The following is a 26,513-nucleotide window of genomic DNA, read 5'->3' as shown; positions in this document are numbered from 1 at the left end:
GTGGACTGCAGATGGTTTATAAGTAAAAATTCAAGGTGGATGGGACTGAAGAAAGAAAGAAGGCGAGACTAGTTGCTAAAGGGTATACCCAACAGGCTGGTTTGGATTATTTTGATACATTTTCCCCGGTTGCTAAGATGGTTACTGTTAAGACACTCTTAGCAATTGCCTCCATTAAAAATTGGCACTTGTATCAGCTAGACGTCAACAATGCTTTTCTACATGGTGATTTGCATGAAGAGGTATACATGAATCTACCTCCTGGTTATGAGCGACAGGGGGAGAAAGACAAGAAACTGGTTTGCCATTTAAACAAGTCTATTTACGGGTTGAAACAAGCTTCAAGACAATGGTTTGCAAAATTGTCTTCATTCATCATATCTCATGACTTTACTCAATCCAAGGCTGATTACTCCCTGTTTATAAAGAGGAATGGTTGCTCATACACAACCATACTTGTATACGTAGATGATATAATAGTCGCAGGCAATGATCTTTCATACATAAATCATCTCAAGCAGATACTTGATGCGCAGTTCAAACTCAAAGACTTAGGAACTTTGAAGTTCTTCCTTGGACTTGAGATAGCTAGGAGCTCCAAAGGAATATCTATATGCCAGCAAAAGTATGCTTTAGAAATTCTTGGGGATGCTGGATATCTCGATTCAAAACCAGCAAGTTGTCCCATGATACAAAACTTGAAATTGAGTAGACTTGAAGGAACACCTATTGAGGACCCTACGGTTTACAGAAGATTGATAGGAAGACTATTATATCTCACCATTACAAGGCCAGATTTGAACTATTCTGTGCAAATGTTAAGTCAATTCTTAGATTCACCAAGACAACCACACTTGGAAGCAGCTTATCATGTGTTACGATATTTGAAAGCCACGTCGGGACAGGGGCTGTTCTTCCCATCAAAGTCTGAACTCCATTTGAAAGCATTTTGTGATGCAGATTGGGCAGCTTGCTTGGATACACGACGGTCAGTCACAGGTTTTTTGCATTTTCCTTGGAGAATCCCTTATCTCATGGAAATCGAAGAAGCAACATACTGTCTCGCGGTCCTCTGCTGAAGCAGAGTATCGTTCTATGGCCTTCACAGCTTGTGAGATTACATGGTTAATAAATCTTCTCAAAGATTTAGATGTACAACACACGAAGGCAGCATTGCTGTTCTGTGACAATCAAGCAGCACTACATATCGCTGCCAATCCAATGTTTTATGAAAGGACGAAACACATTGAAATTGATTGCCACCTTGTGAGAGATAAGCTTCAGTCAGGGGTTCTTCGAACTTTTCATGTATCCAGCAATGTGCAGTTGGCTGATTTATTAACAAAAGCACTTGGAGCTAATAGATTTCACAGTTTACTCCGCAAGATGGGTGTTCATAATCTATACACTCCATCTTGAGGGGGAGTGTTGTGAACCAAAGTTCATCTCTCAGCTCAGCTGAGCTTCGAAGAACTTCACCTGAAGTCAAGAACTTCAACTGTTTCAACTGTTTCCATTCATTCAGTTGCTTACTGTTAGATAGTTAAAGTTTCTGTTATTCAGTTATTCAGTTGTGTATCCTTATATATAGACTATGGGATGTAATAAGGTGATTGATTTTTTTTTGGGAAGTAAAAAGGACTGGGGTTGGTTCCTCAGTTTTCCCTATTTTTGAGTCTTCTTTCATTCTTTCATCATTCATCAGTTCTTACAGGTATGTTTAGTCTCACATTGGTTATTTGTTGAAAAAATCTTGGATAGTTACGTAGGACTAAGGAATCCAAAAAAATACCTCTTAACTAGTCTTTTTGGGGGAGATTTTGGGTTGTGACACTGTAGCACGGGTATATTTGAGCTGATCACAAACTGATCATGGTATTTGTGATTAGATTTAAATTAATTTGAATCCTTAACTTAGCAAAGATGCGAGGGCTTAAACGGAGGAGTATGTGAGGACTCATGCAAGTGTGTATTTAGTCGTATGTCGATTATTAGATCTTAGATACTTATAACAAAGGGGATTTTCAAAATATTTTTCGGCTGGCCATTTTGGATGAGGTCCTAGGTTATAACAAAGGGGATTTTCAAATATTACTTCCAGAGTAGTTGGCAACTATGGGCCACCTAATTAGCTATTAGATGCATTATTTCCTTCTCTATAGGCGTGACTTGCTTAAAAGTTGTCCATATAATAACTCAGGACCTCACCCACAAAGAATAGTTAGAAAGTATTACTTGAATTTTTTGGCTCTATATAAATACTCAGGATCTATCCAAAATATAGCCGATATAGAATTAAACATACACCCGCATGATTCCCTATATACTCTCTTGTTTTTATCCTAGCATTCTTACCAAGCTACGAATCCAAATTAATTCAAATTCAATCACAAAACTTACAAATCTAATAACCAACACCATAATCAACCCATAGTTGATAAAAATGGACGTGTTGTGGTGTCGCTAAATCCATATGGGTCATAGATCAAGTCTATTCTGATATCATTTATGACAAGCTAGAACCTCATCTAAAAAAAAATTAACTCAAAGATATTTGTTGGATTCTTTGTCTCTATTTAAGATTTATCTAGTGCATGACTAATATGGGACTAAACAAATACATATACAGATAGATCCTCGCAACCAAATATAGCATAACCCAGAATGCTTCAGGTGAAATGTGCCATTAGATGAAGCAAAGTGATTGGTGCAGGACATCCAGCGACTCTTCAAGTAATTTTTCTAGTTACCTTAGCATTGCTCCTTTTTTTCACTCCTTTGAATTGACATCATCACCATAACATTGCTCTAAGGCGATAGTTCGGATACCTATAAAGAAAGAGAAATTCTTAGGTAGACTTAGTCTATCACGTCATCCGTAGATTAGTCCAATAAAAATTGGACGTCTAACCTAATCCTAACTATAATTAGAAGAATAAAAAAATAATTGTGGATGCTCTCCCCCTCTTCGTATCTCAAATGGGGGAGGAAGGGGGAGCTCGTTTTTTTTTAAAAAAAGAAACTTCTAACCATGGTTAGAACTAGTTGAGAAGAGGGCTGACATGTCTGATTTTTGTTGGACTAGTCCACGGATGACGTGGTAGGCTAACTCTACCTAAGTATTTTTCATAAAGAATGGATAGTCTATTGATCCTGACCACAGCCATGAGGAAATCGCCCTCCTTCAGCGTTTTCATTCACACGCACGTCCGTGTAGCTTTACAACTCTTCACTTCCTTCAGCATGGAAGAGACAGGGGATGGGTTTTAGGATGTGATCGATACTGGCCTACCTGTTGGGTTTGGATCACGTCATGTCCATTCGTCGGCAAGATTTATTTATTATCTTCACCTTATTTTGACTTCCAACTGAACATTGGAAATCTATCCATTTAGATCGCCACATTGCAATCCTACAGTAAAGGAAACATTGGGATTATCCTATCCCAATGGACCACCCACCACTGCTTTGTTTCTCGATATGATCTAGGCTGTTTCATACTGCTTGCAGTACTTCAATAGACATTAATAACAACCATTTGAGCCTGGGTACGATGTGAAGTTTATTTGCATTCAACTCTAGCCATTTAATTTTCCCACTTTAAACCAATCCTCTTGGCCAAATCGGAACTGGGTGTGCAGAGGTTGCATACTTGCATGGGCGACAGGTTAGTTCCATGTAGGGTTGTACATTAAGCACGAAAGAAGGATTCACCTTCCTTCTCCTGAATCCACTGTGAATGAGAGAGTTCGGAATGCTTGAACAGCTGTGCATGGTGCGATCCAATGGTTGGCATCATGAAAGAAGATCAATCATTCTTCCATGAGCGTACGATGCAACCTGAATCCTGGGTGCTGTGAGTGAGCAGTGAACTGATGCCATAACTCACGAATAGACCCGTGCACCAGGAATGTCCCTACTTTCTGATTGCCACGGAAAGTTGATATTCTCTTCTCAAGATTCATCTCATAATTACAGCTTAAGAAAAAAGATTCATCTCAGAATTGTCAAAACCTTGCCACTAGCTAACTATTCATGAAAGACTCAAAATCCTTCAATCGCTGTGAAGCAAGACAGTGGGCAGTGGGCAGTGGGCGAGAATTGGGAACTTTTCAGGATCTAAACCTGAACATTGGAGATCAAATAAGCATGAAAATTGCAAGAAAAATGAGCCCCAAAGCAATTTAGGTTATCAGGATAATATAAATTCATATAGCCTGCTATATAGAACATGTAATTCTGCTCATCATTTTCAATCTTCTTGTAAATTCGACATATCTAAAGACATAAGTATCCAACATGGCTGGGATTATGGCTAGTGTTAGATACTCAGGTAACCAGCTGATGGAAATCGAACAGGCATATAGCAATTAACAAAACTGGATGTCTCCACAATTAATAGATGCCTTTCAAACCTGATTCCGATCACCCATGTGATAGTTTTTTTGGTACAACCCACAAGAAATGACCACCTATCTTTTGTCACAGCCAGAAGTCTTCGACCCAAGATGACAAGAACCTGAACCGAGCATCAACTCATGCAAAATGATCCTTCTCATTGAATTACAAGCAGAAGTGCCACCAACTACGATCAAGATACGGTTGTTCACCATGCACAAAATTCGATTTCTGCTCATTAATCTGTGTCCTCCATGTCATCATCAGATGCTGGATTTTCGACCTCACTACCACTACTCATATCATGAACGACAGAAGGGGCAAAATCCTCTTTCACTGAACTGTTGTCAAGCTTATGCTTGACAAATTTCATCTGCTCTTCCCCTTCTTCATCTCCCCATTCTTTTCGTTTCTTCGTTCCATTACTTGGTGTTGATTTCATGGAACGAGCAGCAGCTAGAAAAGCAGTATCCATTGTTTCCATGTCCTCATCCTCTGCAGCCTCCTTAGCAACCTCCCCTCGGTTATCAAAAAAGAAAAGATCTGCATCTGTTTTTTTGCTGTCCATATTGAACACTGAAGCATCAGACCCAAATTTGGTCTCGTCAAATATTAATTTACTATGAAGTTTCAATATGTTGTCTTCGAACAGCCTCAGACCTTGTTCTTCAAGACCCAGGAACCACTCTGTCAAAACAAGTCTCTTATCAGTAAGAACTTTTTTGGAGACATCAGAGGGAAATATAAAAAGTTCATGGTGAAATAGGGGATCTAGAATACACACTGAGAAGAGCTTGAGGTGTGGTGGCAGTTGGTCTGTTAAGTCTCTCCAAGCCAACTCGTTTAGTGACCCAATTAACTAAACCATTGGGAATAATCGATGTTGAAAATGCATTTATATAAGCAATGGCTTTGCCCTGATCTCCCCTACTTCTGTTACCCAACAGTGGAGATCAGCACCAAAATACACACATCCACAAGCATCTCGAGTACTATTATGATTAATTCCTTACCTGGCAACTTGGATGGCTTCATGGGTAACAATCAACCGTGTCATAAGAAGATTCATTATAGAATCATCAGATCGTTCCACCTCAAATCCAGGATTAATGAAAGAATAATCTACTAATATAACAGCATCATAGAGAATGTCTCTCACCAAGCTTTCATCCATAGAACACTGAAAACACAACCTTTACATTAGAACATAATCTTTACATCTGGATAAGATGGGGAAAAACAAATTGTTAAGGCCTGATCCCATGTAAAAGTCTATATATATAACCTGAGAACCGGACATCACTTGCAAACAATTAATGATATAGAACAACCAATGAGAACTCCAAGTGCAGGAAGAGTGAAGTAAAATTTAAATCAGAAAATTGGATCAGGAATTGCTTTTGCTTTTCTGAATAAAGAATGACTGCATAATCTCTAAGTCAAAAAACATGCACCAGCCTTAGCCAAGGTGATGGGCCCACTACAGTCAAACTACTGGAGTTCCACCATCAGAACAGCGCCTCTTAGGAAAACAATCATCACTTGAAAATTTCATATTATTTGCCTTTTAGAGCAATAGATACTTGCCTTGTAGCATTCTGTAGAGAACGCAATCTGAAGTAACATAAGTAATGACAAAACAAACAAATGTTAGCCATCTTAATACCTAAAAGCATTAGGCAAACATCAAATGAAAACTCACTGCAATCAGAAGCATTCATCAGTTTAAGTTTCAGCCAGCCAGGCTAACCAAGAAAGATATAATATAGATGCCAAGGAAAGCTTACAGATCTCAAATTATGGCCTGATTTGTCCAGGCAGATTTTTTATTAGATGAAACCCTGTAACTTCTAATAAAAATTACATCCTGCATGTAATAGCAATATTCATGATTGTTCTAGAAAGACACTAACCATAATCCACCCTCCAAAAAAACAAAAACTAAGGCCACATTTTGTTCGGGAATAGAACAGGAGTGAGACATGGAATAAGATTTCTTCCTGTCAAACAGGTCTTGAAGAGCATGAATAAGGAAAGAATAGTTATCCCAGTCAAGACTGTTTATTCATGGATAACTGGCCAAAAAAGGAGCTGGGATAACTTTATTCCTGGAATTAAGCCCTCTTCTATTCTAACTTCCTTTTTTTTGGATAAAAATACTGTCAGAGTTATTCCAAAAAATTTAGCCAAAAGGCATATTTGGTGTTGCTTAAAAATGAGTACTTTTGTAGCTTTTACAGTAAAAATGTACTTTCTTGAAAAAATAAGTGCTTTGGTAACAATATCTAAAAGAAGAAAAAAAGCAAAAAGGTACTTTTAGGAGAAGCTAGAAAACCCAACTTCTAGGTTCTTCTTTTATGAGGAATTTTTAAAAAGTAGAAGCAACATGAAGCACGCCCAAATAGAGAGGAACAACTTTTGGAGTAACTATTCCTATCCACTTTTCTAATTCTTGAACCACACATCCTATGGGTCTCTGTGTTTTGCCAAAAAATACATTCACTTGCAGCTACAAAAGCAAAAGGAAGTCCATTTTTTCTGAAAATGTTGAAAAAAAAGATCTGCCCAACTTGCAACTATGTTTTCCTAGATGCTCTCTTATATCTTCTCCTCTCCGACCTTTTTCTCCCATCCCACACAATTAACTGCTCATTCACAAGTACTTACCAAATACAAAGAGATAAAAACTGCTGCTTCCTAGAGCACTGTCATGGATGTGCTTTGCATAAAGGCATTTCATAAGAGTAGAAGTGGTACAAATGCAAATGGAATGAAAATAACCAAGAGAAACAAAATAGTGCACTAATTGTGCTCAACAGCCAAGCTTGGGGCCGATACTTAATATGCAGTTGTTATGTAGATGCAAGGGTTCTCTCATTTATTCAGTATATGTGTCAGATAAAATGTGGGTTACTGGACCTAAAGATGTAGGAGATCTTACTAAATGTGTGTTAAAATATGACTTACAGCTAAGTTCTCAAGGGAAACAGGTTATAGTTGTATTGTTATAACGGCATAGCCACTCAATCTAGAGCTCACTCTTAGTCATGAAGACTATTTTAACAAGAGGCATGTATCCCAACGTAACCCAACTTATTAATTTGTACAACTCTGTTAGCAAGAAAATATACACCTTTATCACCCAATCACACAGGTTGCTTCAGCCATATCACCCCATTAGCAAGCTTTCTACAAGGCAAATATGTAGAGAAAATATGAAACAAATCTTTTCTTTATGATCTCAGGTAACTGCACACCAAAGAGGATTATAATTTATGGGATCACATAGATCAACTGCAAACTATTATTTGTCAAGATGCGATGGGGAAAACTTGGCGACTTTGTGTAACAAGATTAATGGGATAATGTGCTTTGTGTGAGTGCCATAATGACTTACAAATAAATTACAGATATAACTCTTAAAAAAGCTGTCTGAACAGGATACGACATTTTTCAAATGCATAATTAAGTCTGGTCCATTTCAGCAAACAAGGCAGGGGGTCAAGCATGAGATTCAGCACTAACAGACATTCGATGATACTCAAATGCATATTCAGTGAATTTTGTCGAGAGTGTCTGCAAGTAATAATTACTTACCAAGAGGAAGCTGACAGGCATTGGCGGGTCCAGCAGCAGCCTGAGTAGTATCTCTGATTATTACAAAGAAGAATAAGAATCTAATCAAACTATGCAACTAGGCTAATAATATTTAAACAACATATGCAATAGAAAAAAGAAGATAATTCCATCTTCAATACATCATGCTTTTTAACACCAAGGCATTCATACAAGAGAACCGAATGTCTGCATGACAAGGTCTATGTTAAAGCCAACTAACAAGATATGTTTAAGCTGCTAATCATGGTTAAAGCACTCAATTCCAGTTCGGTAAGTTTTGCAAATCAAGGGGGAAAATGATCATATGAAAAATTAGTGATGGCATGGTTGCTGCTCAGACAGAGATATTCAGTCCTTGTATCTAGAATCAACTGCAAAGACGATGATGCTGGTCTGCAACATGTATTTCGAATTGGTAATAATATAAATCTAAAAGGGAATAAACAATTACCAAAGAAGACACGGTTCTGAAAAGTAGTTATCGAACTGACAGCCCAAATTCTCAACTCCTTCTGTAAGTCAGACCTTGGCGCCCCGGCTGCTTTGATCTTTAAGCACAACCTCAGCAAGAAAGCCTCGGTAACCACAACACCAGCCAAATAACCAGTACCACACCCTTCTTTCCGGAACTGGCCCCGAATCTCATCACTAACCAAGGGAAAAAGTACTCCCAGGCCATCCAATCCACACGAATGCTGCACCGTCCAGACTCGAACAAGATCAACAAAGCAAGGAAGCAGGTAGCTATCAGAAAATTCTTCCACCTTGGAGCTCTTGCTGCTACAAATGCTGATGTAACTGATTATCCCTTCCACCAAAGCCTCGATCTCCCTCCTCGCCTTTTTCGCCACCTTCTTGGAGAGCTTCTCCGCCTCTGTCACGCATCGATACAACTCGGAAACAGCAGGAGCAAGCAAAGCTATCGACTTTAGGCCACCACAAGAAGCGGAGCAAGCGAAAAGCAGCTGAAGGAGGTCCTTGACGGCCATAACGCGTTCAATGGCGTCTTTTTTGGATGCAATGGCCTCGTGGTAGCCAACCGCGGAGTATAACCAGATTACCTCGAGCGGAGGGTCGGCGCTGGACTGGATCAAGCGGAAGAAGATGGAACGGAAGGCGGAGAAGTCGCAGGACTCCTTCTGGACTTCGATCAGGAATCGGTCGATGGATTCCTTGAGCACGGATTGAAAATTGAGGCCCGCGAGAGGGGCGAAGGCCGGGGGTTTCGCGACGGTCGGGGATTCGAGGAGGACGGCATCCATCTCGAAGCCAACGGCTTTCGAAACAATAATCGAGCAGAAATGGAGAGGGGAAAGAGGCGCGGATAAACCCTAACCTAATTTCTTCTCAGTGGAGGTCGTCCTTGTCCTCTCGAAGAGGTCTTGGTGGGGGTTTGGGTTAGGGTTAGGGTTTTGCAACGGCTCGAATGCGGGAGGGATTTAATAATTTGGGAATTGGACCTCTATCGAGCGCCGTGGGGCGTTAGTCTCCACTGCGGGTGCATTTAAATTTCAAACCACCACCATGACTCCATGAGGCACGGAGGCTGTCTTCTCCATGCACGCATATAAATGTCTATGCTGTCAACAGTTGGGGGGATTTATCAGATGCAAGATGGATCAAAATTTTATCAAGGCTTATTCATTAAACAAGTAATCTAATTTGATCTATAATAAATTGACTCAAGTTACATAAATTAAATGGTTAAGCATTGCCATCCCTAATTTCAACAAAAATATTTTAAGATAGATCTAGATCCTGCACAAAAAGATATTTTTTTTTTTTTAATAGTCTAGACATTAACATTGCTCATTTTTCACACTGCCTACAGAAATCTTCTTGATCTAGAACCCGAGTATCTTAAATCCTTTTGCTCATTATAAAATGACTTTTTGTCTAATATAAGCATTCATTCAACAACCTATCAAATTCATTGCAAGCCAATTAACTTTCGTTGGCGACTTAATGTTCTTTGTAGACATTTATTTAGAATTACATCTATCTAATCGACCATTAGTCATGCATCTAAAGCGTTTGCTCTTGCAACAAAAAGTAAAAAAGTAGACGGTATACGTTTGCTTGTTATCCTTGATAGTTACAGATAATACTAAACAAGCAGAGATCATACAAAATTTACATTTCAAAATAATTTCATCCCTATTCAATTATTTCCAATTACCAAAGTATATCTAATATGTACCAGGTATTACCTAAGTCAAAAGACAGATACATTTTATTTTCTTACCACTTTTTATTTTGCAAAGTTAGACCAAGAGAAATTATGATGAGATAGCATAGTTTTGAGTTCACCGTCTCGGTACCAGATCTCGTATCGGTGCCATATCAGCACAATATCGGTACGATATGAAGTTTTGTCGCTATATCGAGGGTTGCTACGCCATCCGTACAAAGTATCGGTGCCGAAATGGTATGGTACAGTATGCTTTATACCGTCCGATTCGGACTAGTTTGGCGTACCTTGCTGTAGGGGATGGACAGTTCTGGTCTTCTGGAGAGCTGAAATGTCTGGTTGTCATTTTCCAACAATAAAATAAGGATAATATAATTATCCATTTATCCCTTCCCTTATCCTGCTTTTAAGGCAGGGCCTAAGAAAAAATACGTACATGTCCGTAAAAGATTTTTGGGCCCGGCCTGGTCGCTGTTGGCCACTTCCAGCTCGGCCCTCGGCCAGGCTCCGGGGCTCGGGTTCCCTTTGGATTCGGGAGACGGTGGATCCGCGACTGGTCCATCCGATATTTCTTTTTGGATATCTCTATCCGACGGGCGCCGAGGAGGAGAGCGTCGCCAGCATCAGTTGGTGATGTGATGAGCTGCTCATCTTCTTCTCCTTCTTCTTCTCTTTCTCCTTCCTTGTTCTCCCTCCTTCCTTCTTCTGCTTCAACCGCAAAATCAACCTTCGTTTTCTTCTACTCCTCGTCGAGCTCCCAGAGATTCTCCGGTATCCGCGCGTCCCGTTCGGCCTTCCTCAGCTCCCTCTTATCGAACAAAAGGGTATGGCGTGCACTTCCTTTCTTTCCATCTCAAATTCATGCTACTATCTGGAATCCTGCATGGTTATTTGTCCGTCAGCACTACTACAGCGAAGAATTTATGTCCGGAGAATCGGAGCCAAGGAGGCATCCGGACTTTGACTCTTGTGTCTTTGTTATGCTCGATTTATTGCCTCGCTGAGTTTATTGTTGTGGCTCTTGCGATCCATCGATGTAATGCAAGCCTCACGTTGTAGATTTTTTTCCCCCTTCCAAATGATGTAGCTTTCAAAGATGATGATTTCAATGGAGTGTGAATATGTGATTGATTAGGAAGAACTTGTTCTCAGGAAGGATGGTAAATCAAAAAGGTCACAAGTAGCATCCGTGCAGAAAAGGGAGGAAAAGCAGTTTTGGAGATGGTTAAACCATCTTAGAGGTTTGCCAAAAAGAGTCATGATAAGGAATTGTCTCATGATCAAGTTGAAGACAGAGTCTAAGGAGAGTTTGATGAAAATAATGAGCAAGAATTGAAATACACTTTGTCAAGGACTTGATCTAGGTGGCAAACTTTGGAGGTGAAAAAGGGAGAAGAAAGTGGCATTGTGTTTTGTTTCTACATCTTTTGTTTCTAATAGTAAATTAGAAAACAAAATGCATATATGAATCCCCAAGAATATGAGAATGAACATGCTCGAAAAAAAAAAACCAAAAGTGGAGTGTATATCTGATGAATAAGAAGTTAACGTGCCATAAAATGGCGTTGAATGTTAATGACTAAGCATATCATTTATGTCAAAACTGTACCTGCTACAGCTAGAAATTCATTATGAACTCCATTTTTACTTCAGGGAAACTGTATGACTAGGACACAACCTTGTCTAATATCTTCTATTTCACTAGCTTAGGTTTGTATCCGTCAATTGTCATACCTTGGTTGGATATAATTATGCACTTAGTGGAAACAAAAATGTCACCATTCAGTTGTTTGGATGTAGTTGGCAATACAATATTACTTTTGATTTCTTACATGCTTGTCTTTCTATAACAAGTAAAAATTATCTTCAATAGTTCACTTGCTGGTCCTTTCAAATTTCTGATTGTTTAATAAACTGTTGTCTTACAATTAAACTCATTAACAGATCAAGGAGCAGCTAAATCTGGATGCGGTTCCTGTCAAGGATGCACGCCAAGGCTGTCAGCATGTCAGGTCAGCTTTTTTTTCCCGTTCCCATGAGTTATGTGGGCCCTCAGCTAGAGTTGTATGATGCTCTGCTTCTGCTTTCAAGTCATAATAGTATGTTTTTTCTTTAAAAAAAAGAATTGTACGAATTCAAAATCATTTTTGCTGCTATTCCTCCTTGTTATATGGATATGAAGATCTACATAGTGCTGTAAAATGGTTGAAATGGCCATGCCCTTGATTATGCTTCAATTTCTAGTTGCTGGATGCTGACCGCATGCAAACGTAGTGTAGCTGATTTTGAGATTGCTGAATTGTAGTTTTCTCAACTGGATTCTAACTAATAGACATAATGTTGATGGGTAAATTTGACGCATAGGGAATTCATGAGCCGAATTGGTTTTTTGATGTGTATAAAACAAGTTAAAACAGGGAGTTCCAATAAAGTCATTATCTTGAAGTATGTCATAAAGTCCATGGTTTTGCATCAACGCTACTGCCTACTGGTTTAGGTTATGTTTGTATTAAAGCATGGGCGGAAAAGAATATTTGCATCTCCGAAGACTCATATTTTTCAGATTAGGTGACTTGAATGAATTATTATTGACTAGGCTGAGTCATAACTACTAAAAGCAACATGAAACATACAGGAAACTGTAAATTTGCATTAAGTTAGTCTACTGCTTATATGATATAAGAGGCACACTCTGTTCTTAATTCTCATGAAGGAAACAATTTCCATACATGATCATATATCATTCAAAAGTAAGTATGTAATGGCAACACAAGCTGACAATAGCTAGTATCTCCTAGTGATTAGCCTACAATGTGAGACTTTTTTCCCCTACTATTGAATCTGAGGAAAACACTCTAAATAGTAAACTTATGATGAGTTATTAGTTATGCTGTCATGAATATTCAGTCTCAGAAAGGACATTATATTGGTTCGAAGAACTAGAACTCCAATTTCTTAATAAGTCTTGAATAGACTAATACAAACGAAATGTCTATGTTTAGCATGTTATCAATCATCCTCACCAATATCTTTCTTGACACTGTTCACATTATCATCCGTTGATGCATTTGTTAGAGCTGAATCTGAGATCATAGGTGGAATTGGAGTGTGTTCTTTTACTTTTGATTTATTTATTATAACTTTATAAGTCTCATTTCTCTCCCACCCATCCACGTTCTCATATAATCCATGCATTAAATTTATGTGTATTATTTTGAGCTTAAAATAGGCAATGGTGAAACAATTGATAGCACAAGGAAGGTAAGGAATTGCTGTTGCTGCTCCTCTTTGGCTTGTAATTCATACCTGATGACTATATAAGAATGTTATACAGCGAAAATGAATGGCATTATCTGATTATTAAAGCTAAATAATTATTTGAGTAACTGCATGATTCCATACAGAGTTCTTTAGTTAATATGCTGATGATCTTGTTTTTGAAGTAGATTGAGGAGCAAGGTCTGAAAACACAGGTTCAGTTTCAATTTTGAAGTTTGCCAAATAAATTCAAGAATATGAAAAATTGTGAAATGTCAAAATAAGAAAAAGCTAAAGCAAGTCGACAAAATAAATTAGACATTTTTTAGCACATGATGTTTTGTTTAGAGCCTAAGTGTGCTTGTTTATTCACTTTTGATGGTCTGTGCTGAAACACTCAGAAAACATTTTTTGAAAATTTGAAGAAGTTCAAAAATATTTTTCATGTCATATTAGAGTATAATATATGCTTTATAGTCTCATGACAATCTTACGCATGGAGCTCTAAATCTCTTCAAGATTTGAGCTCTAGACTGTCACCATATTTTGTTCTTTATACTTCTTCTGTCAACCCAATAACAAAATGTTTACAACTCATTTCAGAACTTTCATATTTTAAGTTTAACTTTGTTAAAAATCTTCTTGAAATTTGAAAAAAAATGAAAGATTGACAAAAGAAAGATAAAAAATTTGTCCTTATGTATACTAATTTGGGATCTATTAGTCAGTTTCGACTGGAATGTGACCAACCTGTGGGTTTGGATCACTTTTGATGAAACTGAAATGTTCAAAACTTCAAATGGTGTGGGAGTTTTGCCCAAAAGCTCAGCATAAAATCTGTCTGGTTCATTGCTGAGAATAGGTGGTTGCATTAATTCAACCTGTAATTGGCTTGCTATGGTTGAATACTTGATTAAATCGCTAAGTTTTTCCACCCTTGTTATTAAGTAATTGAACAATCTTTTTACTTTTACCAAAAAAAAGGGGACAATCTTTTACTGTGATATGATCTTTTCCAAAGTAGAATAAATAAAAAAATGCATGACTTCCAAGAAATGGTAGAATTGGATGAACTGGCCTAATCATTCTCAAAACCTGGACGAGTCATTGCATACTTAACCAACCAGAAATTTCGTCAGGTTTCATCAGCTAATCTGGTCGATGCTTCTCAAATTATTTTAGTACCATTAAGGAGCTAACTAGGATGATTTTTAACCGTGATGTGATTTGTACTTTGAGAAAAAATAATTAAATTTGGGATTCTACATATGACTTGTAAGTCAATAGCTAAAGAAGGATCAGGTATGCAGATTCATGATTCTTTTTTCAAGAATGCACACTTTGCATGTTAATTCGATCCAGTCGAACAAACTGAAGCTATTGTTTTTCATGTCATGTTTGCTTTTCAAAAAGTTACCAACTATGGATAAGATAGATGTGAATGAAGATGTAGAGAGGGTGCAGTATCACTCTAGGGATTGCATTCTGGCTTCATATGCATCATGCTTTGTTTAGTAAACATTCTAAGGAGATGTTCCTTATTGTTTTTCCCAGCTTGTGATCTTTCAACTGCTTTGTTTCTTACACAAGAATCATGTCATCTCCATCTCTCTTTCGCAGCCCCCCCCCCCCCCCCCCCCTTCCCTCCTTCCTCCCCATTCCTGTGGAGTTGCTGGGTGTATTTTTTGTTCTGATTTAAGAACCGCTTGAGCTTTATTAAAATATATATCAATTTTCCTTGAACTTATGAATAATTGTCATTCTTTGCGTATGATTAGAAGATATCAGATCAGCCATTGGTATGGTAAACATTAAATCGAACCTTGTTGGTTGTTTATTTGCAGCATGGTGCTGAGAAAGTTAAATGTTTGTTGATTTTCAGACTTCCAACTCAGTGTTTTTGCCAAGACCATCCAAGTTCTGTGATAGAGAAAAGTAGTTACCCTCAAAATGCTGATTTTCCTCGCTATTACTCGAAGAAGGAGAAGAAACCCTTTCCTATTCCCATATTGGAGCTAAGGCGTGCAGCAAGAGAGAGGCAAAAGAAAGCCAGGGGAAAGCCCAGAAGACCAACACCGCCACCAAGAAATGGAATGCTGGTTAGAAGCCTGATACCAGTTGCATATGAAGTGATGAATGCAAGGATTTTGTTGATAAACAATCTGAAAAGGCTAATGAAAGTAGTACCAGTGCAAGCTTGCAAGTATCTTTCTCCACTATTCCTCTTCTTTTGAGCACCTTGCATAATGTTGACATGCATAGTTCATTGTTGCATCATTTTATTGGACATTGTATGTTTGCCTTTATTGTTGCAATGCCTTCCAGCTCCACTGTTGTATTTGTAGTTTTACTTAAATGTATAGATAATAAATGCTTCAGGAAACAGTTAGACTTTACTGACATTCAACACAACTGGTGTGTATATAACGAATCAATTTTGAAGTGAGATTTATTTAGCTTCCCATTTATGTGCTACTCTTGTTAAAACCGTAAAGCCTTTGTTAGCCTATGGGGTACTTATTCTGTGTGAAGATACCACAAACATGTAGTGGTGTATCTTTTCTTTGATATACTCAGGTTTCTAATTTCGTGCTTACACCAATGAAATATATCTGTAGTGAGAACTGAAACAATTAAATTGCATTTCTTTTGTGGCTGTCTTAGAATTGGAGTTTCTGACTTCATTTGATCTTCAGTACCTGTTTGACCCTCAAGAGAAAACCGACCCAAATGCTCTCAACTGATTGTAGCCTCTCCAACTTTTATGTGTAGTCAGACCATGACAAGTCTCAACTGACTGCAAATATCACCAATATTCTGGTGTCTATTACTATATCAGATGTTTGTTGAAACCTTTATGTTTTATTACCTATAGAGTTTGGTCAGTTTTGTCGTTCACCATTGCCTATGCTTGTTTGTTGATTGGCCCAAGCAGCTAGTTACGTAAGGATTTGCAGATTCTTGAGTAAACAATGTTTTCTTTTCTTTCCTTTTTTTTTTCAAGGTATTGCAATGAAATTCATGTTGGCCAGTCTGGGCACCCGTTCAAATCATGCCGAGGCCTGCACGCAGATAAACGCAGGAGTCTGCATGAGTGGACCAATGCAACAGTGGAAGATGTATTTCTGCCTGTTGAGGCCTACCATATTTTTGACCGCCTTGGTAGGCGAATCTCTCATGAGGAGAGGTTCTCCATCCCCCGAGTTCCAGCTGTTGTGGAGCTTTGTGTGCAGGCTGGTGTTGACCTTCCCGACTTACCCACCAAGCGGCGGAGGAAGCCTGTTATTCGCATTAGGAAGAGCGAGATCATTGATGCTAACGAAGATGACTTGCCTGACCCCATGCCTGATAAATTTAAGAAGCCGATTCTGGATGAAATTCCTGATTCTGATGCATTTCCACCATCAAGTGCCGAGGAGACTGCTTCCCTTGCTGAGGAGACGCTTGAAGCATGGGAGACTCTTAGGCAGGGTGCTGGGAGGCTGATGAGGAAGTACGCGGTGAGGGTGTGTGGCTACTGCCCCGAGCTGCACGTAGGACCCAGCGGGCACAAGGCACAGAATTGTGGGGCATTCAAGCACCAGCAGCGGAATGGGCAGCATGGCTGGCAGGCAGCAGTGATTGATGACCTGATACCACCAAGGTATGTGTGGCATGTACCAGAAACAGAACCAGAGCTGCAGCGAGAGCTGAGGAACTTCTATGGACAGGCACCAGCTGTGGTGGAGCTGTGTGTTCAGGGTGGAGCAAGAGTGCCAGAACAGTACAAACCTACCATGAGGCTGGATGTTGGTATACCAACCGATTTGAGAGAGGCTGAGATGGTGGTATGAGTTCTACCTAATTCTGCGTCTAAACTAGAATGGCTGAAATATACTCAGAGAAGAATTGTCTGGCATATTGAAGCAGATTAACCATTCACCTCAAGCTCCTCTTCGATGTCCCAGAAAAATGTTAACAATCATTGGACTTTGGATATGCTGAATCGTAACTCAACAATTTGATGTTATTTCGTGTAGAGGTAACCATTTCTTAGTGCATAAGCATTGCGAGTTGTACTTGGCTTTAATAGCTATGGTCATTCAAGGGGTGTTTGGATGCCCAGCTATAATATCTGTAAATCTTGCATGATAAAATGAGATGCAGAAGGACTGGCATGTCCTTCATGGTTGTGACAACATGAGACCTTTTCTCAGGGGATATTTATGTTGTGTGATGGCTATTCATGAAGGGCCCAGAATCAAGAAAGGAACTTTCGGGTGCTTATTAAATCTTGGTTTACTTTATGAATCCTAATCAGCAACAATCAGGTTTCGTTCTTTCCCTCCCAGGCTCCCACTGTGATTTAGACTCTGATAAAGAGTCTGGTTGGTCTCAAATCCTTTACATGTAACAATAAGAATTTAAGATCTTGCATAGGATATTAATAGTTTAGTTCACCTCTCTTTGAGAAAATAATGGAGTACTATACAATTTGTTCATAATTCGGATTTGTTTGCCCATGTTCCTGATCTCATGATGAATTATACTCTTGGAATTTTTTTTTATTTTTTTGCTCTATTCATTTATTTTCCAGAAAATAAAAAGAACATATTTATCATGACCAAGTTCCCCTCACAAAATAAAATATATTTCGCTAAAACTTCTACTGTTCTACATCCTTTTATTTTTTTTATTTTATTTTTTTTGGTATACCGGCGGCTCACACTAATTTTGTGCGAGTGTAGCCTACCGAGTAAAGGGACAGATATAGAAAATCGCGTATGGCCTCCAACGTTAATATGAGGCTCCCTCTCCAGGATAATCGCGTTTAATGGACCCGAACTCGAACGGATTTCCCGTAGAAATCCGGAAGAATGTTCCAGAATCCAGTCCTACACGGACTATTCTTGTAAATGGATTGGATCCAAATGAGAATTTGCTTGAACTACATCCGACCCGGTTGGGGCTTTACTCCTCAGAGCAGCCAACGGGTTGGATCGATCACGACTCGACCCGTTTTCATCTCCGTCCAGACGCCGGACCCCGACTCCGTTTTTAGATATCTCACGCCGCTGTCATGTCGTCTCCTTGACGACTGGAGAGGCCCTTCAGGAGGAGGAGGAGCGAAGAAGATCGAAGGAGGCGAGCAATGGCGAGGATTCTCCGAGGGCTCCCCGCTTTCTTGCTTCTCCTCGTCGTCTCGGCCCTTCTTCCTCTCGCCCTCGCTGCCCCAAAGAAGCCATCGCCGCCTGCCAGGAAGGAAGACATCCCTTTCATCAAGTGCCAGGTCTGCGAGAAGATCGCCGGCCAGATCTATCAGCAGGTCAAGAAGAAGGAGGCCCAGATCTCCCCCAAAAAGGTCCCTTCTTTCTTCCTTCTGGTCTTGCCAGATTCGAAGTGTGGTTGTGTTTGATCGTTTGGTCCCATGACTAACTTTTGGTCTGATCTCTCTTTTTGTTTCCTTTTTGGTTTGTGTGCTTGGGGTCGAGATAGGTTTCGGAGTTCCAAATAATTGAGATAGCTGAGAACGTGTGTAATTTGAAGAAGGAAGAGGCGAACTGGATTCTCCAGATTGATATTGTTGAGAACGGAGATAAATTGGAGGTAAAGAACGAATTTTTTTCTCAGTTGATTTGTGAGTTTCGTAGTTTAGGTTGCTTTTATTTTGATTTCACTTTGATTTGATGCTTTGCGTTGACTAAATTATAATGGTGATGTGGTTTGTTGCATTTGAAGTCATACGATTGTTTATATTTGATGAAATTCAGGAAGATTTTTCTTTTATTTTCCCTCTCACTTTGTGATATGTTGTAAATTTTCTTCTCTTAATAATTTGGTTGGTTTCCTTCCATTTTACATAAAAAAAAAGGTTCCATAATATGAATGTTTTCTGCAACAAAGAGAAATGCTATTTCGGCAGTATATGCCTTGTAATGAGTAATTGTGTGCCCACCGTTATCAAAACAAGGTCTCTTGTATAATATTTGTGGTTTTGATTGATAAAAAAACTAAATTGCATCATAGGAGCTGTAAAATGAGCTCTAGCGGACCCAGAAAGCATGAAATTGTACCAGATGTTCTGGAAACTTCCTCTCTCCCTCCTGCAGTGAACAAGCTATCTAGATCTTCTGTTTTCTTGGATTCATTGCACCTTTTACTTATTATTACAGATTCTAGGCTCATCTTCGAACCCATCGTGCAGAATCTAGAAATATGCACTGGAGGCACAAGATGAGCCATTACTGTTATACTGGAATGTTTTTTTAATAAAAAAAGTATCTTTATGTTTTTTTTCTTTTCTTTTGGTAATATCAGTTATATTCTGTCACATATATCATACAAGATATGCTAAGTGGTTATGCATGGAAGGATATAAAATCGAACCTTTCTGAGAGTACTTATGGCACTTGATTCTTGAACGTTTAAAATTTTGCAACAGCACCCCGTTTTGATTTCAATAACATATCTGGTTTTTTCTTGAAAGATCCTGAAGCGTATTTTGGGGATGTTGATGGGAGATTTGGAAGGAGAAGAAATCTAGGAAGTTAGGGAACCAAAACCTGATAATCTAGAGCTTTATTACCTTATGTATCGTTTCATGGCTTTAGATCACAGATTTTGGTGAGTTGAGACTTGGATGAGTTCTACTTACTCTGACATTATCTACCCATTCCTGGGAGATATGTCCGTTCCCCTTCTATGTGTACCTTTTTCCTGAAGTTTCCTCAATATTCTTTTTTTTTTTAATGATGACTATTTGTCTTCATGTTGATCTACTTTAACCTCTTCTTTAAACTTTCGCCCTAGATATAAACCGCTATATTATAAAAATAAGGAAATTATAGCCCTTGATGACAATCACTACCTTGAATCATCCATGAAGCCTGGGACATATAGGACTTGCTGGTCATGGTTAGACTTTCTTGCACTGTCTTTTTTTGATTGATATATTCTCTTTGGTAAGAAACATGACATGTAAGTGCAATTTCAAGAATATGTAGATCTTTTTTCTTTTTCCTTATAGTGCCATGTTGTTCCTATGTTGTTATGCTTTACACCCTTTTGGCACATGTATTCTTTTCATGTGTGTGTGGCAACTATTATTAAAGATATTCCATTGCCTGGTTTCTTAAGTAAGTCTTCTTTTTTCCTTTTTAGCTTGTTGAGCAAGGCATTGAAGGACAATGTAATTCAGAATGCAAAACTATTGAGCGTGCTTGTCAAGAGGTAAAAACTTGCGTTTGTTATGACCAGTGATTGAAATTAGTATTCTGTAGAATTCAGGGTAAAAAGTATGTATGTTTACCCTTTTTTATCTTTATCCCATATATCTCTAGTTACAGAGTTACTTTGAAGAAGGAATTGCATATAAAGTAAACTTCACGTTCCAGTTTTTATGTAAATTCGTCCATATTATGGAAAGGAATGACATATCAGATAGATGGGGAAATAGTATTTTTGCACAGCTTACTGGTCTTCGAAATGTCATATATTTTGGATATAATTTCCATTTAGGAACTTGGTGATCGCTGCATGATTGCATGCTAAATCCATTGCCTTTTGCCTATTAAAGGTAAAAAACAAATCTATCTTCCATTAAATTACATCATTGTGCCTTAACTTAGGCTATCAGAATTAACACAAATGGTTTTTCTTTTTGTGTTTTTTCACTGCTCAGAAAATGAACCCAAATATGGTCGTTGACATCTTTATCTTTGTTGGTTAAATACCATGGAAGCAGTTCAGTGCTGAAACCCAGTGATGAAGCTATTGAAGTTCATGGTTTGGCACAATAGTTTGGCTGCTATAGTGAATGAAAATGTTCAAGGACCAATTCAGGTGTCCATGTTGCATATGACAGCAATACCTCATGGTTGGGTCTAAGACTTGCTTTTGCATGAATTGACTGAAATCCTTTTTACCTGTAGAAATTGTCGAATTTGATGCTGTGGCAACATGGAAACTCACGATCTAACTGGAAAAAATATTCATCTTGGGGGAGTGCTTGTTACCCACTGCGCGTTTTTGTTTACTAATTGGTGCAGTTGAGCATGCGGGACAAAATTATTTTATCCTTCTTGGTTATCAGAAAAATTACTTGACATCCTTTGTATGTTGATATTTAATATAACAAAATATTTGTGGTCGTTGATGCTCATACCCTTCCCCTCTTCTTTTTTTTTTTTTTTTTGCAGGTCATGGGTTACTCAGATACCGATGTTGCTGAATTTGTTTATAGCACAAAGCCTTCGATTGATTCGTTGGTGAATTTTCTTTGCAATGACCTTTCTAAAGCATGCACTGTCAAGCCACCACCCATTCCCGAGGTAATCAAAGTACTGTATATTTATACTGCTTTGTCTTTAAACGGATAGCTGCTATAACTTTAAAGGAATAGCTCTCTCACTCACACCATTAAGAAATCATAATGCCTTAATTTTCTTTTTTACTTTTCCATTGAACAGGCCAGATTTCTGCAGACTCATGTTTTAACAGAGATGCAGAAATTTTTGGGATGATAGCTAAAAGGACTCATAAATGACATGTAGGTGTGGCAACTTAGTTGCCAATAGTTACATATGTGAATTATTTATTATATTGTTAGCAGACTGATTTTTGTAATGGATCATATGTTCTTGACATTTATTTCAATCATGTTATTGTTGCATGCTTGAAAATCCTCCCATCCATTCTTCAACATATTAGAAGATTGTAGAGCTGTATTGCATATTGCATTTCAAGAACCATAGCGTAACCATTGGCTATGAAAGGCTTATTGGATACCCCTTGTCTGATGCTTCACCTTTGAGGGGAAACACCTTAAGGTTTATGGGTCAAACTATATAAAGTGAGACATGCACCATGTAGAGAGGCTACTGTGAGGTGCATAAGTGCACCTTTATTTGTACCTTTTACGGATGGTGTGTAGGTCAGCTCAAGGTTGCCCTACGAAAGAAAGGAAAGAACCTTTTAGTTATTTCTCTATGCCGTGTCTGGGCTCATATCAAACACAACTCTCTTATCCTTGACTCTTGTTAACTAAAATTTGGTATTAGCAAGTCCAAACATGGTAGTTATATCCTTGTCCTAGATTTTTCTTTCACATGGCTTCTTCATATTTGTAATAATTTCCTTGTCACGAAGTAAAAGCTGTCACATGGCTTACGTCCCAGCTCCAGGGGCCCGGCCGATATCACATTTACTCTTTGCCGATGACTGCCTTCTTCTGACTCGGGCTCGCGTAGCGGATGCTCAGGCTATCAGGAGGGTTTTGGTCGCCTACTGCATTGTATCCGGTCAGAGAGTGAATGCCCAGAAATCCGCTATCTCCTTCAGCCCTAATACGTCACTTCGGGTTCGACGGGGGATTCGGAGGATTCTGGCGATGCCTGAGCAAGACGGGACCTAGACCTATCTGGATGTTCCGATCTCGGGTAGGAGATTGCGAGTTTCCGAGTGTACTGGGTTGGTGCAACGGGTCCAGAGCAGACTAGAGGGTTGGCGGGCCGTGTCTCTGTCTATGATGGGCAGAGTTACGTTGATTCGATCTGTGTTGGGCTCCATGCCCATCTATCTTATGGCAAATACGGTGGTGCCAAGGTCAGTTCTACTGAAGATCGAGCGACTTCTTCGGGGCTTCTTATGGGGCTCACTTGGAGGGGGCCGTGGGGTGCACCTAATGACATGGGAGAGTATCTACCTCTCTCTCAGGGAGGGCGGTCTAGGGGTGCTGTCTCTCTTGGAGAGACGAGAGCTACTCCTTGTCCGGCATTCTTCCCACTTCATTCTGGAGCCGCATGGGTTTTGGAGCCAGATCATGTCTATCCGTTATGGGGGGGCAGGCCCAGAGGGCTAGGTCCGAGGAGGGCGGAGATGCTCCTTTCTATGGCGTGAGATAGCGAGGTACTTACCTATGGTGTCGAGTCACACCCGATGGCTGATAGGCGACGGGCGTAGCATCAATGTGGCCAGGGACCCATGGGTCGACGGCCTTCCTCTGTGGCTTTGGCCGACTACGGTTAGTATCAACGCTGGGGAGGGTCTACATGTCTGTGATCTCATGACCCCCGGGGTGGTCGGCTGGGATGAGATTCGGTTGGCCCATTTTTTCGGGGAGCATTTGGCGGAGTGGGTCCGCTCACTCTCTTTACCATAGAGTGGTGGACCAGATGTACGAGTGTGGAGTTTCTCGACCAAGTCCAGGGTCAGGATGGGCGATCTCTTCCGCATCCTTAGGCCGAGCCTGGCCCGAATTGTGCCTGGATCTAGCGATTGGGGCTCCACCCGAGGGTCGCGTTGTTCCTCTGGAAGATGGTCTGGGACCGTCTTCCTACAAGAGCTGTACTTGGCGGTCGAGGTGTGAGGATCCCATTGGAGTGTGGGGCTTGTGGTGTGGCCGAGACGGTGGACCATGCCCTGTTCCGGTGCACATGGGCTAGGGGTACTAGGCGTCTAGCAGGGGTCCCACAGGTGGTGTAGCGCTGTAGGGACCTGTTCTTACAGGCCATGCGTCAGGGCTCGGAGTCCCCGGTGTTTCGTCAGGAGGCTGTTCGAGCGAGCTGCACTGCCTACCAGATGTGGCTGGCTAGGAATGCTCGCACTTTCGGCGGACGACGTATGTCGCCGCGATTTGTGGTCGAGAGTGCCCGTGTTCAGGAGGCAGAGCTGTGTTACACCATCCTTGTTGGAGGGACGTTGATAGCTCGGGACATCTGGGGCTCTCACTCTGCTTCGGCAGTATCCCGTACGGTGTTCTTCACCTGGGAGCCCCCATCCTCGAGTTTTCTCAAGGTCAACTTTGATGGGTCTGTTCTGGATGGTGGCATGAGGGGAGGCGCGGGTTTTGTTATTCGGGACCTGTCTGCCAGGGTTGTGGCTGCCGGCGGCAGTCAGTTGTTTGACACTTCGGTTCTGAGTGCGGAGCTGAGAGCAGCCTGGGCGGGCCTTCACCATGCCCGGTGCGTCTTACAGGCTAGGTCTATCATCCTGGAGGGCGATTCAACCACCGTCATCAATTGGATCCGGTGAGGTCCAAGGGGTGGCAGTAGTGACCATCTCTTGCTTCGTGATATTTGGGTTATGGCGAGGGATGGATGGGCCTTTCAGGCCAAGCATATTTACCGTGAAGGTAATGGTGCTGCGGATTGGGTGGCTGCGTATGTAGCTTGTCATTCCGGAGGCACCTTGTGGACTGGGGATGGGGAGTTGCCCTTGGCGCTCCGAGGTATCCTATTTTTTGACTTTATTGGGTGTATGCGTTCCCGTCAGGTTTGATCCACCTGCCTTAGCAAAAAAAAAAAAAAAAAAAAAGTAAAAGCTGTCAAGCTCGTATCTTATGCCTAACTTTTTATAATTCTGTTGCAACGTCTTGTCTTGCATCAGATACTACTCCAGTTTGGTACGAGAAGTAACTCTTCCATGCTGCTTTGGTCAATTCGTTTCCCTTAATTATTAGACCCTGGAAAACAATTTAATTGATGAAGTTCGCAACCAAACTAAAATCTAGGCAAGTCAATAAAAAAAAAGGCTCGCTGTAGAATAAGATTTGATGCTGACATCGAAATTTATTTTGTTTGTTCCTTCTTTTTACCTGCTCTCTTTTGTGCATATGTTGTCTCATATCTGAAATCATGGCTTCTTATGGTTTACAGGGTAGGATTCCTGGAGAACCTTTTATTGCCAAGTCCACTAAGGAGGCTGAAATGGAAAAGATTTTGAGATCCATGGAGGTAATTCTCTTTGGGAGGGTTGAACATGTAGACTTGGTTATTTATACTTGATTTGATGATTTAAATTGTCATAATATCAGGGCATGCCAGGAGCACCTAGTATGAATATGTATTCAAGAGAAGATTTGATGAACATGAATTTTGGTAACGAAGAAGCTGATGATGACGAAGATGATGATGAAGGCAACTTTCCTGGAAATTTGGTACGGTATCAATTTCTTTCCTTGGAAGTTATCTGAGCTCTGTTCTTTTTCTGCTGTCTTAGTGGTTCTCTTCCTTGGGATTTCAGGGAAAAATTCTAAACGAGAAAGATTCTCCTAGAAAAGATTTCAAGCAGAAGATACTGCAAAGTATTACAGAGACGGGAACAGCAATACAGAGACACGTAAACAAAGTATCAGAACAGTTTAAGAATTGGTGGGGGGGAAAGAAAACAAAATCGAGTTCTTCAAAGGCAGTTAAAACCGAGCTATGAGGATGACGAACAATCAGTTAAAATGATAACCAGATGCTGTTTTCTTGTGCTTTGTCTCTAGAATTGACACTGAAATATGGCACTTTCTATACCAAAAAGTAGAAAACAGTTTGCGGCCGCCAGCATCGTAGAAGCTACTTATCACAATCCTTTTGTTTTGAATGTATTAATTGGTTCTGTTGTTTGAGATTTTTTAACTTACTGATAGAATAGAAACTGAGAAGATAACACTTTAGAGTTGCTACAAAATAATTTCTGAGCTCACATTCTTTGAATAAATATTTATTGATAAGTGTTGCTGGAAATTGGACCCGGGGGTGACCACTAGCTGAGGGGGAGCTCCTGTGAGTGGCTGGAGTTTCCGGCGCCGGCCTTCCGATGCTTAAGTTAGAGGGGGGCTTTTGTATAGAAAGAGAGAGAGAGAGTTGGTATGCAGGAGTCTAAAGTCAGAATCCCCTTCAAGAGAAAGAAGTTCCTCTTTTTTAGAAGGGATACAGGGTTACCTGTGATGTGACTGGGCGAAATAATGAGTTACCGTCATGATTAGGCATGATCGTGTGAATTAATGAGTTGCTGTGGGCAAGCGGACGGCGTCGAGTGAGTCAACGAGTTGCCATGGATGGTCTGAGATTTTGAGCAAGCTGGAGATCTATGGAGATTGTGCGCATTTAATTATTGACAGTTGTTCAGACGGAGATCGCGGGATGAGGTCTTGGGAGTAGGGCTGGAAGTGGGCTCGGGCCGGCCCGAAGCCCATCGGGTCGAGCCGCCTGCGGGCCGGGCTATGAGCTCGGTTCACTGCCTTTCGGGCAGGGCTCGGGCTTAATCATTCAGCCCATTTTTATTTCGGGCCGGTCTCGGG

General features: G+C 40.2%; 3 protein-coding genes across 5 annotated transcripts; 2 read left to right on the top strand and 1 right to left on the bottom strand.

Annotated features, from left to right (window-relative positions):
- Positions 1-4,168: 4,168 nt before the first annotated feature.
- LOC103721820 (SNF2 domain protein) lies at positions 4,169-9,589 on the bottom strand. Of its 2 annotated transcripts, XM_026810302.4 has the most exons (6): positions 8,468-9,557; positions 7,996-8,048; positions 5,986-6,012; positions 5,412-5,578; positions 5,183-5,331; positions 4,169-5,085 (listed from the first exon to the last, which is right to left on the bottom strand). In XM_026810302.4, exons 1-6 carry the CDS (start codon positions 9,276-9,278, stop codon positions 4,637-4,639), a joined length of 1,656 nt encoding a protein of 551 aa, XP_026666103.4. In that variant the 5' UTR covers positions 9,279-9,557; the 3' UTR covers positions 4,169-4,636. The 2 variants fall into 2 exon arrangements, with proteins under 2 accessions (XP_026666103.4, XP_008810392.4); XM_008812170.6 differs by lacking the exon at positions 5,986-6,012 and having other exon boundaries at positions 8,468-9,589.
- A 1,169-nt stretch (positions 9,590-10,758) lies between these two features.
- On the top strand, positions 10,759-17,643 carry LOC103721821 (APO protein 2, chloroplastic). The gene is made up of 4 exons (XM_008812171.6): positions 10,759-11,031; positions 12,152-12,219; positions 15,348-15,668; positions 16,470-17,643. The coding sequence occupies exons 1-4, from the start codon at positions 10,846-10,848 to the stop codon at positions 17,296-17,298; spliced, it is 1,404 nt and encodes a 467-aa protein (XP_008810393.2). The 5' UTR covers positions 10,759-10,845; the 3' UTR covers positions 17,299-17,643.
- Positions 17,644-18,424: 781 nt separating this feature from the next.
- Positions 18,425-25,900, top strand: LOC103721822 (uncharacterized). Of its 2 annotated transcripts, XM_008812173.5 has the most exons (7): positions 18,425-18,806; positions 18,941-19,051; positions 20,606-20,674; positions 21,643-21,774; positions 25,099-25,176; positions 25,257-25,379; positions 25,466-25,900. In XM_008812173.5, exons 1-7 carry the CDS (start codon positions 18,597-18,599, stop codon positions 25,649-25,651), a joined length of 909 nt encoding a protein of 302 aa, XP_008810395.4. In that variant the 5' UTR covers positions 18,425-18,596; the 3' UTR covers positions 25,652-25,900. The 2 variants fall into 2 exon arrangements, with proteins under 2 accessions (XP_008810395.4, XP_088563122.2); XM_088706996.2 differs by lacking the exon at positions 20,606-20,674 and having other exon boundaries at positions 18,503-18,806.
- The last annotated feature ends 613 nt before the right edge of the window (positions 25,901-26,513 follow it).

Source organism: Phoenix dactylifera, chromosome 1 (genome assembly GCF_051530095.1).
Source record: "Phoenix dactylifera cultivar Ajwa chromosome 1, Ajwa_hap1_PhDact_Kaust_v1.1, whole genome shotgun sequence".
NCBI classification, from domain to species: domain Eukaryota; kingdom Viridiplantae; phylum Streptophyta; class Magnoliopsida; order Arecales; family Arecaceae; genus Phoenix; species Phoenix dactylifera.
Note: the sequence above shows the minus strand (reverse complement) of the source record. Positions and strands in the feature narration are given on the sequence as shown.